This window comes from Acomys minous (genome assembly GCF_964271855.1).
Source record: "Acomys minous genome assembly, chromosome: 4".
NCBI lineage: Eukaryota > Metazoa > Chordata > Mammalia > Rodentia > Muridae > Acomys > Acomys minous.
Window position 1 is genome coordinate 73,381,536 of NC_140486.1, and position 20,103 is coordinate 73,401,638.

General features: G+C 36.3%; 1 protein-coding gene across 3 annotated transcripts in view; it reads right to left on the minus strand.

Moving 5' to 3' along the window:
- The window catches only part of TPP2 (tripeptidyl peptidase 2), an 80,499-nt gene extending 60,488 nt beyond the window's left edge, over nt 1-20,011 (minus strand). The window contains exons 1-5 of one of the 3 annotated variants that reach the window (XM_084780712.1): nt 19,783-20,007; nt 12,452-12,580; nt 7,677-7,772; nt 2,366-2,470; nt 83-207 (exon numbers count right to left, since the gene is read on the minus strand). In XM_084780712.1, the coding sequence (XP_084636838.1) occupies nt 83-207; nt 2,366-2,470; nt 7,677-7,772; nt 12,452-12,580; nt 19,783-19,947 (620 nt within the window). In that variant the 5' untranslated portion in view covers nt 19,948-20,007. Of the gene's footprint in view, nt 1-82; nt 208-2,365; nt 2,471-7,676; nt 7,773-12,451; nt 12,581-19,782 lie in introns of all 3 variants that reach the window. The other 2 variants (XM_084780713.1, XM_084780714.1) reach the window with 2 other exon arrangements.
- Nucleotides 20,012-20,103: the final 92 nt, after the last annotated feature.

The following is a 20,103-nucleotide window of genomic DNA, read 5'->3' on the forward strand; positions in this document are numbered from 1 at the left end:
ATAAAACAGAACTGTGTACAGCTCTGAGGGTTGAAAAAAAAACATTTTTAATAAAGAAGATCTACAAAATACTCCAGATTACCTCCAGGTCTCACCATCATGCCACACCAAGCAGTCATACACAGGGCCTGGATCACTATACTTTTTCTCAAAAGAATTAAGTAATTCCACTTGACTTTGCAGCTCTTCCTTGATTAGTTTATTGGCCTATTAACCAGAAAAGATTAATATTAGAACATTTTTGTGTTCCTGAAAGTTGTTTAACATATGACAAAAGACAGTGAAATAAAAAAAAAAAAATCACTTCACTTTGGACAAAAAATAATAAATGTTTTTGTAGTGTTGGAGACTGAAACTCAGGCCTTGGGTATATAAAGCAAGTGCTTTATCACTAAGTTATATCCTCAGTCCACAATTCATTCTACTTTTGATTAAGAAAAGGTACATATTTATAATAAAAGAACAATAAAAAAGGATAAACACCAATTTGTGAACTGTTCCTGGGATGGCATAATGAAAACTTTTCATTTGTTACTAATTTACATACCTGGGTTGTCCAAGGTTGGTGCAATTAGCACATTATTTTCATAATAAAGACAAAATGCTTACTATTAATTAGGTAACATATAGAGTATATTTCATAGAAGTCCTTTGAATCCATTTTCAAGGTTTAAAACATTTTCAGAGCAAGATACGTTCCTAAATCAGCATTGTCTACCTCTGATTTCATGAAGACTTGTTACATTACAGGGACACCTGAGTTTTAAATTACATTTTCATTGACTAGTTCCAAGGGTATAGTTCTTTGGTAAGTATTACTAAACTTAAGGGCATTTTATTATTTTTTTAATATTTTATTAATTTATTCATATTACATCTTAATTGTTAGCCCATCCCTTGTATCCTCCCATTCCTCCGTCCCTCCCGCTTCCCATGTCTGTGACTGAGGGGGACTTCCTCCCCCTGTATTTTTTTTTAATATTTTATTAATTTATTCATATTATGGGCATTTTATTCTTTAAACAAGAATTGTAGTTATTCAAATAATAGTATGACAATTGTAGCATTGTTTAAAATATAATTTTGAAAATTGGTTTAATGTGCCTGAATCGAAGAGTAAAGTCCCACAAAGTTGAAAACACTGAGAAGCTTGTTTGCTTCTTCATTGTTGTAGTTCTAAATTTTTAATACCATTGATGGATAAACAGACCTTGGTTTTTCTTTTTAAAGAAAAAGCATAAAAACAAAAACCTACGAAGACATGATTTTCATTTATAAACTGATTAAAACTTAATGAGGGGGGGGAAGCCTGTACTAGAGTGATGGCTCAGTGGTTAAGAGCAGAGGACCTATGTTTGCTTCCCAGAACCCACTTGGTGGCTTATAGCTATGTAACTTCAGTTCCAGGGGATCTACTACTCTTTTCTGGCCTCTGAGGGGACCATGCATACATGGTAGAAGGCAAACATTCATACACATAAAATCAAAATAAATAAAATCTTTAGAAGTGTCAATGCATTAATGGGCACATTTATATGCCTCTGGTGGGGATATAAACTGTCATAAACATTATGATCTAAGAAAAGCTATAGCCAACAATGTTTAAAATGATTCTTTGCTTTTTAAAAAGATTTATCTTGATTTTATGTCTCTGAGTGCCTTGTATGCATGTATGTATGTATGTATGTATGTATTTATGTATGTATATAACTATGTATGTATGTATGTATTTATGTGTACTACCTGCATGCCTAATGAGAGGCCAGAATGCCTTGGATCTCCTAGAACTAAAGTTACAGAATAACTCTGGGTCATCCTTGAGAACAGCCAAGTGTTCTCAACTGCTGAGCCATCTCTCTAGCTCCTAAAATGACATCATTCTTAGCAGTCAAAATAAAAAACAAAGGCAGTATCAATCTGCAAGATGAACACAATGCAGTATACTCCTAAAATTAGACTATTATACAAAACCCAGAACATGGAAGATATTCTAACATTCTTGGAAAAATAAACTACATAAAAGTTCTGTATGGTTCCATCTTACAAACTTCAAAAAGGAAAATCATTCTGCAGTGGTAAAGGAAATCATGATTGTTTCAGGGAGGACAAATGGGATATGGCTAAGAAGAGGTACAAAGGGACTTCTATGTAAGAAAGATTTCATGATTATGTTTTAAAACATTGACAAATACATAATTAAATACATAAAAGATGTGGTTTAAATAACGATGTCAGAACTGGTAACCCTAACCATCTGAGAAAAAAACTGTCAAGTGATTAACCCAATGAAAATGCATTCTATAGAATCCTTTAGAATACTACTATAATTCTGTTAAATGTGTAAATAAAAGTGAGTAACACCCACTTGGGCAGAGCCATTGTTGGCAATATCAAATTCTTCTTGTTTTCTACAAGCTTCTGCAAGTGCAACTCTGTGAACTGGATCCCAGATTTTTTCCTTCCGTTCTTTCTACAAAGACAAAAAAAATCACGTTACAATCAGGCTGACAAAATATTCAGGCAAATCTTTATGGTTATGTTTATGCCTATCTAGCAACTCAGATACTATAACGTTATCAAACAAACGCTTACAAAAACTATTTCTAGTGAAGTTAAAGTAATGGATCAATATAGAGCTAAATAGAGAATTCTCAACAGAGGATTATCGAATGTCTGAGAAACACTTAAAAGAAATGCTCAACATCCCTAGTCAACAGGGAAATGCAAATCAAAATGACTCTGAGATTCCATCTTACATCTATCCAAATGGCTAAGATAAAAAACTCAAGTGACAGTACATACTGGTGATGATGTGGGGAAAGGGGAACACTCCTCCATTGCTGGTGGGAGTGCAAACTTGAACAATCACTTTGGAAATCAATCTGGCAATTTCTCAGAAAATTGGGAATAGTGCTGAAGACACAGCCATACCACTCCTGGGCATATACCTGAAAGATGCTCCATCATACAACAAGGACATTGGCTCAACTATATTCATAGCAGCATTATTCGTAATAGACAGAACCTGGAAACACCCTAGATGTCCCTCAACTGAAGAATTGATAAAGAAACTGTGGTACATTTACACAACGGAATAATACTCAGCTAGTAAAAACAAGGAAATCTTGAAATTTGCAGGCAAATGGAGGGAACTAGAGACAATCATCCTGAGTAAGGTAACCCAGACCCAGAAAGACACACATGGTAAATACTCACTCATAAGCGGATATTAGCCATTTTATACAGGATAACCTCATTACAATACAGAGACTGATGTTGGGGGATGGTCTGATGTATTTTGATGCTAATTACTGCTGTTTGACCCACCTTTTGCTTAATAAAAAGTCATCCCACCTGGGCAGGGCAGAAGAGATAGGTGGGGCTAGGAGAGAGAGGAACTCTGGAAAGAAGAAAGACCACCACAAGGAAAAAGGAAAGAGACCTAAAGGAAAGAGAAGAAAGCTGCCATGGGTTAGATAGAGGAAAAGCACATGGTCGGCAGGGATAGAAAATCTGGCCCAGATAAAGAACATAAACAAGCATACAGAATTATAGATGGGAGGCAGCTTGATAGAAGTTATTAGAAACAGATGGCATGGGATTGAGACAGGGACCCCATGCCTGAGGCCCTACTATAAAAAGTAGTTTACTACTTTTATAGTTTAACTATAGGTTAACTAAAACTATTTTAAAATATAACAAGTGTCTGTGTCTTGATTGATTACTGGCTGTGCCTACAGGTAATACAGATTAATTTTAAAAAACAATAGACTGATGCACCAACCAAAGACCATGTATGATGTGGACCTCGACCCTCTGCTCAGATGTGGTATATAGGAAGCACAATCTCCTTGTGGGTCGCACAATATGGGGAACAGAGATTACTTCTGACATGTACTCTGCCCCCCCCCCCCAATGTTGATCACTTCTTCCTGGCAGGGTGGCCTTGCCAGGCTACAGAGAAAGAGGATACAGGTAGTACAGATAAGACTTGATAGTCTCAGTTCAGATGTTAGGGGAGGAGGGCTCCCTTTTCTGAGGACTAGAGGAGGGAGGGAGAGGGGAAGAGGGAGGGAGGGGGGAATCAGGAGACAGTGACGAAGGAGGAAGCTACAATCGAGATGTGAAGAATTCAAACAGCAGAACAAGAAGGTAACTTATATTGCGAATTGCACTACATGGGACTAGCTCTGAAACTGGCTGAGACATGAATGTCTATGCATAGCCAATGCTTCTTGTTGGTTACAGAATCCCTGTGACTTATTATTAGATGCTCATACAACGAGCAGAGGACTAGCCTGATTGTTCTGTGCATCCAGCAAACCTCATACATTTGTAATTTTAGGATAATGCTTGTAAGAAACTATATATTTTCAGAACAAAAGAACTGGACGTTGATGCTAGGTCAGACCTGACAGGATTCATTCCTCTCAGCATGCTAGTAGACACTGGCATGCTGTATCCCTCATGCCCCAGCACCAAGTGCTTCAGTTGCTGTTACTCATCAGAACAAGACAGCTTCCAGGACAGCTTTGAAGAAAGCTTCTGATCCCAATTGCTCCAGCAATTCAGACTGTCCCACACAGGACTTTAATTAAGCCTGGAATTTCTCAACATTTAGAAACTGGACCACAAATGCTATTCCTAACTTGTTTAACCATTTCCCTCAATTTTATTGGGGCCCCTACAAAGGTATTATTCGTTCCAAATCAGCTGGACCTTGCAAGAAGGACACCCCAGTTCCCTTAGGGGGGGTTGGGTAGGTTTTTGGTTGCTTTCTTGGGCGATAGATGTTTATTTTCATTGGGAGTTGGTTACAAGTTATTATTGGTCTTTATTCAGAGTGAAAACACGGTTAGACTCAGGGATGTTGCTCTTTTCCTTTATCTTTCTTTCTTAGGCTTGGAGATAGCGGTTGAAAAGAAAGAAGGAGGAATATAGAAATATATAGGGATGATAGGACAAAAAGTAGTGAATCTACTCCTCAACTTAATGCGCTAATTGTTGCTCACAAGGTTATTTTTAACTCACTAGTATAGAATTTTGTATACTGATGCAAAATAAGTTGAATTTTGATACTCTAATATAAAGTATTACACACATACAACTCAATTATAGTACAAGGTTTACTTCCAATACTTTGAAAGTGCTATTACGGGCTGATTAGGATAATTAATACAAGTCAATTGTTAGTTGATCAAATCATGGCCATGTCAATTACTAGCCTATTTTTATCACAAGAATATACATCCCAGGTTTAACAGATAGATACAATTCTATAGATAGATAAGGTAAAATAGTTATATAACATCTTCAAAAATGTCAGAGACATATAGTATATGGCATTTAAAGATGTTTTTATTATTTTAAAGACTCTTTGACAATAAGACAGGCTAACTCCTGGCAACACCCAGCCTACCTCAGAGAAGATGATAAGTATCAAAGAACCTCCTTCTGGAGATGGCTTCAAACCAAACCAGCCACTGGACAAAATGTCCTCGTTTCTGCCAGACAGAATTCTGCCTAAAAATGGGCAAACTTGGATACAGGTAGAGTGGATGGCCAAACTCTGCCAAATCAGGGTAAGCAAGTCCTCAATAGCTCCTGCCTCACAAACATGCCTGTCAGATATATTGGGACAAAAGGCTGAAGATGATGCTCCAACATTATAGTTTTGGGAGACCATTCAGGCAGTAAACTATCTGTCATCTTTACATTTTGGAAGCTGCTAACTTGTACTTCCTGTCTACTCAGATAATTAAAGTCTCTGATTGGGTTGAAGATTAGATAGTTTAGCTTTACAATTAACCTTAGTTGTTTAGGGATTAAGATGTTGTTAGGTCTAGATGGATGTTTTAAGTTGACAAAGATAAGATATGATCGTTATTAATTTACATTCAGAACTTTACAAGCACCAAGATAGGAAAGATGTTTTCTTCAAGGTTGCCAAATACAAACAGCCAAAACACTATGAATGTAACACTTATATAAGTCCTGATTTTTTTGTGGTTCTTCTTGCTGTAGGCTGCTTATTGTATATATATGTAACAATATAAATTTATGTGTAAAAAAAAAAAATAATAAAAAATAAAATAAAATAAACAAAAAAATACCAACCAAACTAAAAAGTAATGAATTAATTAAGGAAGTTGGTTTGGATAAGAAGTTTATCAAGTCATACCAAATATTTTTATATTATTTCTCAACTTATACCCACTCTTCTCCAAAATTAGTATATCATCTAAGGAAACAGTCTGAATTCTCTGTCATTTAAAGTAGAAAATACTGACTCATAAATCCATACAAAATTGGAAAATAAGGACAGGCAAATACAAGATGATGACTAAAGAAAGACTGCAGCTTCACTGGGAAGGGCGGATATCCCCAGTCATTCTTGTTGAGGACGCCTCAGCCTCTTTCACCTGACAGGGCTCCATGCTTCTGAAATTGGTCTTAACCATTATTACCATTCTTTATCTCATAGTATCTCCTAACAAAAGTCTGCTAGATAAAAGAATCCTTTCATTAAACTAATAAACTAGACTGTCTAGATAGAAAGAGTCTACTTCAACTATATGATCTATATTCCTGTCAATTTGTTCTTTATCAAAATTGACAATATAATACACTGAATTAAAAATGCCATGACCTCTGTGTGTTTATATTCAATTAAAACCATGTGTAATAAAATATGTTCTGGTCCATGGAAGTATATTCTTCTCAAATGAAGAAGAATATCCTATGATTAGCCCCCCTACATCTATTAGGATTACTGACAGGAATTGTTTTACAATTGAAGAACTCTGGACTTGCATCAGCAATTAGTGTCACAGCAGTATTCGGAAATGGCACTGTGTAGTATAGCAACCCACAGCAGTTTCCTTAATAGAGCAGATATTAAACACTTCAAACATTTGCATCATAATATAAAGTTCCACTGGATAGCAACTCTTTAAAACAGACTTCTAACCACACTTGGCTCTTCCTTAACTACAAACACATTTTATCTCATTTATGTGTATGTATGTGTCTCTGTGTGAATTTATGTGCACTATATGCATGCTGGTGCCCACAGAAGGCAGAAGAGGGCATCAGATACCCTGGAACTGGAGTTATAGGTGGTTATGAGTCATCTGATGCCCTTGTTGGGAACTAAGCCTAGGTTTGATGCAAAGGGAGTAAGCCATCTCCCCAGCCTCAAACTTGTGGTTCTCATGCACACACTTCAATAGCTTTAGAGCTGATTAACAGAGTAATACCAAGTGATAACAAACTGAGAGCAAGAATAGACAATATAAAAGGGGCACATTTTCTTTAAAAATACAAGAACAAAAATAAAGAGGTCTGTACTTCATGAAAGTCCTTTAAAAATCTAAAGCTCAGATTATGTCACTACCCTCTCCCCAAAAAACAAATGAACAAACGCCCACAAACCCAAGCTTTAGTTTAGTTTTGCTTTATTCTTCCCTAAACTAAATAGTACATGTACCCAAGACTAAGAACTACTTTAAGTAAAAACCATACCCTTAAATAGTCTTTCAAGTCCAAGACCTTCAAAGATTTAAGACCTCATGAGAGTTTACAAAACCAACACCAAACAAAATTCTCATTCTTTATGTAGGAAACTAATCTAAACACATACATTTGCAAGCAACTCATACTGAGTTTCTCATTACCTGTATCCTTTCCTTGAGAGCCTTTGGATAGAAGTCATATCCATTTTTAATGCCAATATGGTATTTTCCTGAAGGATTTGTCCAGGTTGCAGGAATCTATAGGTAAAACAAATTGTATACTCATTTTTCAATATATTACTGGCTCACATTGGGTAAACAGGCTTATGTATATGAGAAATACAATATTCTAGGCGGTCACTTAATGTCACTATGGCTTCATAGTTTATAAAATCCTTTGAAAACGTACTACTTCATTAAACGAGTTCTTAAACATAGCTGACACCTCATCATACTTTAGCATACTTGTGCCAATTAAGTAGCAGGGAGGAGAAGCAATTTTCAGAACTTTCTTTACAATGATTTCCTACTAGAGTAAGAGTGTCATTCTTCGACAACAGTACCATACAGATAATGCACATATATTAAACAGGGCTCTTTGTATCCTTATAGACAAAACACTATAATATCACATTAATTCCATGTAAGATCTATAACACTCTCTCAAATTATCTCATTACTATTTATTATTGTTGTTATTATTAATTTTGGTGTTTAACTCGATCTATAGATCAGGGTGGCCTCGAACTCACATTGATTGGCCTGCCTCTATCTCCCTAGTGCTGCGATTAATGGTGTACATCACCATTGCTTGGCTTTAAAAATAGTTTTTTTTAATAGAAAGATAAAATAAAATTACTTATACAAACAACAGGAAGGTAAAAATTTAGAATCTAGTTCTATCACAGGAACCAACAAATTTATTTTAATGGTTTTTAAATGTGGCTATAATTCTAAACTTCACCACCAACTGGGGGGGGGGGCATCACATTTATTTTCTTTTGTGTACCAGGGGAAATATTGCATAATCCAAACCATATGACTTTTTTTTGGGGGGGGGGTTGGACGGGTGGGTATGTGGTCTCTATTCTTGGAAGCAAAAATTTCAGTTGCAAGACACAATTTAAGAGAAGCTGTCTCTTTTTTACTGGGGAGTTGAGACCATTGATGTTAAGAGCTATTAATGACCAGTGGTTATTATTTCCTTTTGTTTTGATGTTGGTGGTGGTAGAGTGTGTGTTTTTCTGTGTTTTGGATTTGTGGATGTGGAGTTATTAATTTCCTGTGTTTTCCTGGGAGTAGTTAGCCTTCTTGAGTTGGAGTTTTCCTTCTAGTACCTTCTGTGGGGCTAGGTACTGATTAAACTTGGTTTTGTCATGGAGTATCTTGATTTCTCCATGTATGGTGATTGAAAGTTTTGCTGAGTGACTTCTGTCCAGGCCCTTCTAGCTTTCATAGTCTCTGTTGAGAAGTCAGGTGTAATTCTGATGGGTTTACCTTTATATGTGACTTGACCTTTTTCTCTTGCAGCTTTTAATATTTTTTCTTTGTTCTGTACATGTAATGTTGTGATTATTATGTGGTGGGAAGATTTTATTTTCTTGACGAAGATGCTCCAATATTACAGAGAGTTTTGGGTGACAATTCAGGTAGCAAACTGTCTCTGTCATCTTCTCATTTAGAAAGCTACCAACCTGTACTCCTGGCATATTCAGGTAATCAAGTTTATTCCTTCTCAAGTCTTTGATGGAGTTGAAGATCAGGTAGCTTAGTTTTACAGTGAAGCTTAGTTGTTCAGGGGTTAAGATGTTTTTAGATCGAGATAGATGTTTTAAGTTGATAATGACAAGATATGATAGAGATTTATTTACATTCAGAGTTTTAGAAGCACCAAGATAGGAAAGATGTTTTCTTCAAGGCTGTCAAATACAAATAGCCAAAACACTAAGAATGGAACATTTATATAATTCCTGACTGTGTCATGGTTATTCTTGCTATAGGTAGTTTACTGTATATATGTGTAATAATGTAAATGTATACATAAAAAATAAAATGGTTAATTTTTAAAAAATCAGTAAGAGGGGAGGGATAGATGGGGGGGGGCAGGGAAGCTGCAAGCACTCCAAAGGAGAGGGAAGAGTTGGCTTGTCTCAAAAGTGGGTGGCAGCACTGCTGTTCTAACATATATGCCTTAGAGATGTTTCTATGAATATTTATGATGTGGGTGGCATATTCATCGAGTAAATAGACCCTCTTCTCTTCCCAAATCATGGGAGGGGAAGATAAAACTAGAAAGTAAGTGAAATAATGAACGCAAGGTCTTTTAAGGATGTGCATTAGTGCATGTGAGGGAAAATACCTTAGCACCTCAGCTACCTACCGTAGTGGGAACAACCAATCTATCAGCAGTCTCAAGACCATTTAACCACAACGGAGCATTATGAAAATGAGAATGTCAACATCCACATTTTCCTGGTTAACTCCCTTTGAGACTGACTCAAAGGGTCATGACTGTTCTCATGCTCTCTGTTAGTTGACACATTCTACCTCTCCAGAATTAAGATCACCTGTTATTTTAAAGCTTAATTTATCATAAAAGCTGGGATTTGCAATAGACAGGAAGGCTGATCAAAGAACATGCCTATGGCTGTCTAGCTCTACCACTCATGTCTAAACTGCAACAAACAGTTCAATATAGCAGTACAAAAACCATAGCATACTACTCAGCAATGAAACTGAACAAATTATTGTTACAACGATAAAGGCAAGTCTCAAGAATCTCAAATCTTGTAAATACCAACAAAAGAAGAACTGATATTAACATGAGGGTATTCATGAAAAGCTGAAAAACAGCAAAAATTAAATAATGCATTTTATATATCTGCACAAAGGTAGAAAACAAAGAAATGATTATCACATAAGTTGAAATAGGTTATGGTCTGGAGGAAAGGACAAAGGATTATCATCTATAGACAATGGCTACCAAAGTCTTCAAAATATTACCTTGTACCTAGTCTTAAAGCAGAACAATGAGGTTCTATTGGCTGTTAAGGGCTATTTGGAAAAAGGAAAAATGGAGACAGATATTTACTTTATTGTATTAAATAGCTAAGTCAAAGAAACTTACTGTGCTAGCTTTAGAAAATGGTGTCATAAAGAGCTAAGGAGATGCAAGTAGCCACAGTACCAGTGACTAATAATTATTTCTTTCTGACCACTGAAAAACATCTAAATACCTGATTAAGTATATTGTATATGTGGATGGAAAAGGGAAAAACTGGCCAAAAGTCTGTATGGAGAGCAATTAGTTTTCCACCATCCCATTTCACAAGCTATCCATACTTAACAAATCAGCAGCTCCCCCTGTATTGACTGGGAAGTTGGTCTAGATGTCAACTCCCTGGAGAATGTGCATAGCAAATGAAGTAATGAATATAATGGGCTGCAGTCTGCATATGAGTAAAAAGCAAATCAGTCTTAATTGTTTTATCTTATTTAGTAAGGAATGTTACATATTACATATAATTTCTAACGTTGAACATTAGTGACAACAGTTCATATGGCTTATTTAATGCTAAGGTTATTACAGCTATCTAAAAATAAGCAACTAAGAATAAAATTATGAATCCGGGCATGGTGGCTCACACCTTTAATCCCAGTACTCAGGAGGCAGAGGCAGGCAGATCTCTGTGAGTTCAAGACCAGCCTGGTTTACAAAGCGAGTCCAGGACAGCCAAGACTACACAGAGAAACTCTGTCTCGAAAAGCCAAAACCAAACCAAACCAACCAACCAACCAAACAAAAAATTATGTAATTCTACATCTGCAAGCTCATTAGATATACAATTTACTATCCTAGATTAATGCACTTCAAAATAAGTCTACTTGTCTTAAAAGATTAAAATTAAAAACCGCTCTCAATTTTTTCTTTTGTCATCCTCTAAATTCATTAACCAGACACTCATGAATTGCTTTATAATTGTTTTATAGGTATTGTCTCATGCTTAGCTTATCCATGTCTTTCTACCAATGGCAAAATAAAAGAAAGCCAGTCATTTAAGATGGTCAGTATTAGGATTTAAATATTTCTTTATGGTCAGGTTCACTAAGAATATGATTAAAGCAAAACTATTTTAACTATTTTAATGTTAAAACCATTTTTCACCTCAATTAAAGTAAACACTCCAAATTTTAAGTACTTTACTGAACAATGAAGTTCTAAGATGGCCCTCAGTATGGATGTTATGTTATGCTGTCATAAGATACCTCTTCCATGTGTCTGCTGATTTATTGACTGACTTCCAATAAGTAAAATACAATGAAGAGATAAACTGTTCACTTGTAAACTTCCTTATAAAAAGACCAAGGCTTTCACCTTGGATAGTCTCTTGCCCTGAGAATAGCTGCCATGCTACACTACAAAACAGCTCTGTGGAGAGTGCCATGAGGCAAAGAAACAAAGTGTAGTAGTACAGCTTTTAATAGTAGTACTAGAGGCAAAAGCAGGCAGAGTTCTGAGTTTGAGGCCAGTCTGGTCTACATAGAGTTCCAAGGCAGCAAGGATTACATAGATTCTGCCTCAACCAAATCAAACCAAACGAAAAAACAACTTACATCCATAGTACAGCTAACTTCTCAATGCACCCAAGCTAACTAAGCCTTTAAATGAAACCATAGCCATGGCCAACAATTTACAACTTCATTAGAAATTCACAACTATATACATTAATCAACATCACACCTAGGTTCCTGGAATACAGGGAACATCTTCTCATTTCAATCCAAGGGATTTTGAGATATTCACTTTGCAATTAACAGGCAAATACTACTGTAGTGCTAATTTAAGTTAAAAACATTAGATGTTTTGAAGCAACATTACAAAAAGAAGAAGAAGGGTGGAAACAAAAAAACCCACTCAATAAGAGAAATGTTCCAACCTTAAGCACTCTTCCAGAAAGACCAACAATTTCACCATCTTTTGGCTCTACTTCTGTAGCAGTATTCACATCGCCACTTCCCGTTGTATCAATGATATCAATGATTTTTGGTTTTCCATCAGTTGTAATCTAAAAATTGGGACAAATAAAATATTAGTTATTATCTTTAAAGAAAGTAATGTATATCCATGTGCATGTACATATATAAATAAAATTGCCTGTGAAAATTCTTTTATACTAAAAATATGACTGAATTAAGACAAAGTATAACGAACGCTAACAAAAAAATTAGACACAAAAGAATATACAACCCTTCAAGTGGTTACATGTGTTTCTTTAATATTTATAACCCTTTCGGTATTGGATATAGCTGCTGTTAGTACACAAAAATACCTTATCTTATATATTGCAGAGTAAGGAAATAGACAATAATAAAGATGTAAAGTACTGAGAGAAAATGAGCAGAAGACAGGAGACAAATAATATAGATTCTTCCATTTTAAGTTGGTTGGCCAAGAAAAGGCCTTGCTGAAAAGGCAACATCTGAGCAAGTTATCTGAAGAAAGTGAGCTTTAGACTGGATAGAAACAGTATTCCATTACTGGATAGTACACCACGACTTTAAATTTATTAAGTTCCAATTTCAAAGGTAACATACTCCCAAATTTGTTTTTCTCCAAACTGTCTTTTTAGGTATCACCATACACAGAGTTGTTCAAGTTGGACACAAAAGTGTTTCTCTGATTATCTAGTTTACACCCTGCATCACAGCTATCAGGAAGTACTTCCTCTAAAATTGAATTCAAATCCATTTTCTGCTATTACCATTGTGCCAACTTGCTAAATCACTACCATCTCTTACTTTCCTAATGTAGGTGTCAGCTTCTTAAACTGAGTTGAAACTCACTCTTTATGAATGTCCTGTCACTTAATCTTGTGAAGTATCACAAAAAAAGCTAGCAAGATTACTGAATATGCAACAACCAAAACTTAATTAAAAACTAAAAGTCTAATAAATGTGAAGTATTTGTAGCAGCACTCAACGCTAGCTGCACTGTATAAGAACTGTGGAGTTGGTTTTTAACATTCAACATGCATACTTTGTATTGTGCACGCCATCACATCACAAAATTCATCGAACATTTGTTTGAAACACCTCAGGCTGACTTGATCTATTGTACTCTACAGACTGCAATATTTTTACTGCATGAAATTTTATACTCTTATAGAAACCAAATGGTTTAATTTCAGAAAATAAAGTGTTTAATATTTTCTCCTCATCACACCTCAGCATGTAAATATCAAATTACTTTATCTTTAAATTGGATATGTTAAAGTTTCTTCATCTTATTATGTATACACATTTGTTTTTTGCTTTTAGTAAATGCCATTATATGTAACCAAAATTTTTAAAGATTTATTTTTATTTTATGTGTATGAGTACTTGCTTGTATGTAAGTACCACATATGTGCTTGGTGACCTCAGAGGACAAAGGGGGTGATGGATCCTCAGAACTGTAGTTGGAAGTAGTTCTGAGCTACCATGTGGGGCTGGGAACTGAACTTTGGTCCACTCCAAGAGAATTAAGAGCTTATAACCACTGAGCTATCTCTCCAGCCCCTAAAATAAACTTTACGACTTAGCAGTAAATGCTTGTTTTGTATATGGATTTTATTTCCCTACATACTTGGGGTTGTGTACAACTTCTTGGGCAAAAAGAGGTTAGTTACAAGTTAGTTACTTTGAAGAAGCCTGTGTAATCATGTCGTCAAAGGCTCTCCTTTCACAGCTGTCCCCCCTCAGTGTACTATTAAGACAAACTATGTTTTATTATTCTTCTCCTTTAAAATCTTTTCCTACAGACTCATAGAACACTCAGAACTCAAAGTTTTGTGGCAGCACTGCCTATAAAATGCAGATCTTTCTTACTCTTGTTTTCAGACAATGATCTTTGGAATTCTCTATTCCTTCAGCTATAGAAAGCATCTGATCGTACATTTCAGTTTTTTAGAACAATATCATCATCACCCCTTCAGAAAAACCTCCCCGACGATCTCTTAATGTGTTCACTATCCCGAACTTGATCATCATACGATTCATTGTTCACTTCACTCCAACTTGCAATGAAATACACAATGCAGTGGCTCTGATTTTCTTCTGTTAAGAGTATAAGGGCCATAGGGACAGCTATTATCTCCACGCAGTTCAACTTCCCAACATACACCTAACAACAAACAGTGCTTTTGGGTTTAATTTTTTTTTTTTAAATTACTGAATGACCCAACATGGATTCCTTAGCATTAGTTCTAATTTTGGTAAGGTATGCTTCTTTACTAGCCATAAACTTTCATGACAGCCACAATACTACTGCTACAGGAAACAAAAGTAGGATATTTTCACAGAAGAATTAATTGATAGGTTCTTTGAGGGTTAGTTTTGGAGCGGCAAGTTGTTGCATTCAATATGTACTTAGGAAACCTCAATACTGATTTCCATTCTGTTCTAATATATATTTCCACGAGTATATAAGGTTCTTTCTGCAGCCTTCAACCTCATCTTCACCATTATCTGTTGCTTTCCTGGTGACAGAAATTCTGAGTTGGTTAAGCTGGAATCTCAATACAGCATTGACTTGTATTGTCCTGATAACTAAGGATTTTGAGAATTTTTTCATATTTGGATAGTTGTACATTTTAAAAATTACATTTTATTTACTTTGTATGTATGGGTGTATGTGCGAGTACAAGCATGTCAGAGTAGAAGTAGAAGTCAGATGACAACTTATAGGAGTTGGTTCTCTTTCCATCATGTGGATCATGAAGCTTCAACTCAGGATTGGCAGCAGGCACATTTACCCAATAAGCCACCTCACAAGCCCTGTTCTATTCAGAGCTTTCTAAATCATGTTCCCATTTATTATTTATTGTCTTTTGGGATATACATGTATAAAAATTCATAAGGAAACCCATCATTTTGCACAATAAATATATAAACTGGTTAAAACAGTACTTATGTGTGTACACTGTAAGTACACACCAGCAGGTATTAAGCATAGAAATACAAAGTCTGAAAAAAAGAGAAAGAAGGGGGAAAAAAGCAAATGTTAAAGCAGTAACAGGCATAGTCTTTAAGACTTTTCTTCCACCTAGAAAATTCGTAAGTCGTTAAGACCAGCGTTAACAGCCATTACTATTAAATCCTTTTAACCACCATGAATCTTTTCTCCAATACAAAAGTATTTCCGCTACAGTATTTGAAGAGCTTTGTTTGTATTTAACATATACTCAAGGAAGAAGTGACTTTCAGAAAATATGCACATTTTTTTCCGTGATAGAGCTAAGAAGGTACAGCTGGTGAATCCCACATAGAACTGTGTCATGTTGCCTTTAAACACTGAGAGCATGATGATTTGATGCTCCAAAGGGCCTGTCAGGTTTAGTTACTCTTTTTTTTTTTTTAATAGCTACTCTTTTTATAAATAACAGTTCTTCAGTTTTCTTAAATATTTATAACTAGAAGAATGCTGATTCAGAAGGCTCAATATCACAATTTAGAAAAAAGTTAAAATCATATTAAACTAGTAAAATAAATCATTATCAGTATGTGAACAAAGAAAAAGATGATAAAAGCCAAATGGGATTTATATGTATTAGTTCCATAAATTTTACTTATAAAAAGCACCCACTACTCACACAAGTATGCACATATAAAGAAGTAAAGACACAAAATACAAATGCAGAAATTTTAAATTTCTTGTCAAATCTATTGAAGATTTTTTCAGAGACTAGAGAATTTAGGGCTAGAAAAAATATAAAGGCAAAACCATATGAAAAATTTGCGGTAAAGCTTTGGGATAAGAAGAAAATTTAACTGGTAATAGTGGAAATATGCTGTCCATCTTTGAGGAAGAAGAGGTGTATGGGTGAGTGATGCAACCTGTAAAATGAAATTTTGGGGAAAGGAACAGTAATAAGTTCTCTGTTCCTGAGGGAGAGACTTGGATATGCTTTCTGGATATGTTAGCAGAATAAAGAGAAACTGCCTAAAGATTTCCCCCAAAATGTCAGGATTCCATATTATTTTTCCACTGTACCTATTATGAAGCAGAAACTAGTATGGGTAGAATGGGTAGAAACCATTCATTAAGCATCTGTAGAGAAGACCAGAACAAGAGGTGGTAAGCTTGTAAATCATCAAAAACAAAAGTTCAGCAAACAAACAATATAGTGTGAGTATAAGTAGTTAAGTTGAAATTTCAAGGGAGATATTGAAAATGTTTATTAAGCAAGGGATTTCATATGTGATCACTACTTAGTAACTTTTATTCTAAGAATTTAACCAATTTAAAAGGATTCTTGCTTTTAGAAAGCTTATTATCAGTTGAGATAACAGATGAGTAGAAATTATGATCTAAGAGTTAAGAAGGTAGCCACAAAACACAGTAGAAAACAATGCTCAACTTGCAGAAACTAAACCAACTACCATAAGTAGAAGACAGTTAATAGGAATACTATATAACCAATTAATATGTATGTATATATGATTACTTATGGATATTTTAGTGAATTAGTGCATTAAACTTCTAAGGGGTTACTGGTACCCTTTACCCCAAACTGTTTTCCTCCAAGAGGAAACTGTAGTCCTCTATTATGCATACACATGTCTTTTTTCAACAAAAATGCTTATTACTAGCAGATTTCATAAATAAATAAATTTGATATATGTTTCCCAAGAATTTTAACCAGAAAAAATGCTAAGTGGCAGTAATAAAATGAAAAATTTTATTAGGGGTATTTACAACTTAGAAGGAGAATGAAAGGGAGAAAACCTGAAATCACTGTTAGTAGGGATTGAGTAGACCTTACATCTGTAAAGCTAAAACCTAGCCAAGGGTTGAATTAAATCAGTAATGAAGTAGCCGTTTGCAAATGATTATAGAAAACTTTTGGGCAGATTAAATACCAAATGCCTGAGACATCTGGGTGCCTGGAAAAGATGGAAATCAAATATTCAAGAAAGAACCCCAGAGTGAAGGCTGCTGCTGAGCCTTATAATAGAATTTAAAAATTGAGTCAAACCGACTTTGTTTTGAACAAGTATGTGATACTTGGCTTGCTTTTCATGAATAATAACTTTATAAAGGTGAAGCATGATCAATAGAAAGATTACTGGCAGTGAGAATTGCTTTTATATATATGGCGCAGACCAAGTTTTATCTTGTCAGGAAACCTATTCATGATCTCAGTCAGTTTTCCTGACATCTCACCTGTTACCTCTGTGAAAGTCACAGTTTTCAGGAGTTCATTATTTAATGGATTTGTACTTGAATGCTTGTTGAGGGAATATTTAATCATTTATGTAATCATTACTCTCCTCATGCTATCTGTATACAGGAGAGTGCTACCTTACCTGGCACTGCCCTCTACTTTAAATACGCCCTGATGCTGCGACAAAAGGGCTTGGCCTAAGGAAGTTATCAAAGGAGGAGATAACTGGTTACTACTGGCTTAGAGAGAACTCCAAGTTCTCAATTGTGCCTCTAGTTTTTTTATTTAGATCCCATTTGGCAGGTAAGACTCCTCTTTTAGTCTTTTCCTTTTCTTTCTATTTGCTTTCTTACTTTAATCATGAATATACAGTGCTAAAAAGAATTCTGTCAGGTAAGAAAAAAAATTAAAGTCACTTATGTGAAATTTCTTGCCAAATTAAAAAAACACCAATCTGTTTAGAATCTGAAAAGTAATGTTAGATGATCTTATGTTTTCATTTGATTCAATATTTTATTGATATTTATGTTGTATGTAAATATCAAACATATTTATCCCTTCAGACAATGACCCAGCATGAATTCCTCTACTAAACATTTAGTGTTTATTTAGGATTTTTTAAAAAATAGTTTTTAAACTTTTTTTTTAAGCACTCTAAGTCACAGGTAATTGATTCTCTCAATTGTCAATTAATTCTAAGGGGTTGAAAACTGCTACTTTACAGAAACAAAATACTTTGATAAGCAGTACTGGAAATTTCACAAATGCCCACTGAGTATTACTACTGCAAAATTTTCTGATCCTCTAACAAAAGAACCAGTGAGCCCCTTACCCTAGCTGTTCTCCCACACACCCTACGGAAAGTAAACACACACTGCTTTGTAACAGGAAGCACTTCCACTGTGCAATAAACCCTCAATGTGGCACTGCTGTCACCGTAACTTAAGCCTTAGCAATTACTATTAATAAAATAACAGCTGTAGTCACCAGGAGGGAACTCATTACCTGAACTTCTAATCAGAGACTGCCAGTTAGGACCACCACCCTGTGTTCCAGAGCACAGGTGTACCCCAGAGGAGGGAAGAAATAGAGTGGCCACACAGGCTTCTTTCCTATCCCTTGCACTAATTCCTAAAGTTTATGTCAATTATCTTCCTATGCATTTATGCTAGTTGTCAGACAGAACTAAAGCTGGGAGGAAAACCAAGGGCTAGGAGAGGAATTATTAAGCACCCCTCTTTAATGAGAAACAATGATTAAGATGATATATCTTATCCATATAATCTGATGTATCTATCTCATAGACGTTAAGGGAGGAAAATAAGTGCTAGGGTTAGTCAGGAAAGATTTCAACAGGGATTAGAAAGCATTTATTAGTGGGTTTTAGTTAAAGGATAGTTTAGTTTAAAAAACAAAATGTTTTTTACTCCGATTTTAAAAAAAAAAAAACACTTTTCAGTTAGATCCCTGCCGTAAGACTTCGAACTTGCATTAAGGAAAATTAAGTCATTTTGGGAAGTCATAAGCAAAGTATGTCCTCTTATGTTTTAAGGAGTTTAAAATGCATGCATATTTCCGCCCCAGATAAAATGGTTGTGCCTTATGTAAAAAGACTAATCTTGGAGATTTCAAGGACCCTACACAAATACACAGCAGATAACTTAAAAATAGAAGAAACAAAAGTATCAGAAGAAACCATTCCGGAAGCGCGTACCGGGTTGTCTTCTGGGAACCCAGCTTTGCTGGTCTTGCCAAATCCAATCTCTAAACCACATCACTGACGAGCTCTGTCAGGGCTGCTACCCTATCGGTGTCGCCTCCACGGTCCCCCGCGCCCCCAGGATTAAAAACTCTCAAATCCTCGCTAGGAGGTGCGGGGCCTGCTGGCACGCCCCGGCTGGCCGGCACGGCTTTTCCGCGGCCCCCATACCGAACAGCCACGCTGACCACGCCGCTTTTGTGTGGAGCCGGAACCAGGCCTGGTGGTCGCCCCGAGCTGTCCGGCCATCAAGGCTTGGCTCGGGCTAGGCCCTCTCGGCCGCCGGCCCTCGGCGCCGCCTCACCTGCATGCCCGGGGCCCCGGGATCGACCCCCGTGTCCAGGACAGCGATGAGCACCCCGCGTCCGTCATACTCCGGGTAGCGGCACAGGAAGGAGGCGGCTCCGGTCTCTTTCTTTGGCAGAAGACCGTGGAATGGGAAGGGCTCCTCCGTCGTGGCGGTGGCCATGGACGCAAGCAGGAGGACCGGCGAGGAGGAAGAGTCAAACTGCCAGGCTGCTCGCGGACTAGCGGCGCGAGGACACCTGGCGACCGCGGGCCGAAGGCGCGGAGGGGGCGGGCTCTGGCCGTCAGTAGTCAATCACGTGCGGTCAGAGACGCCTAG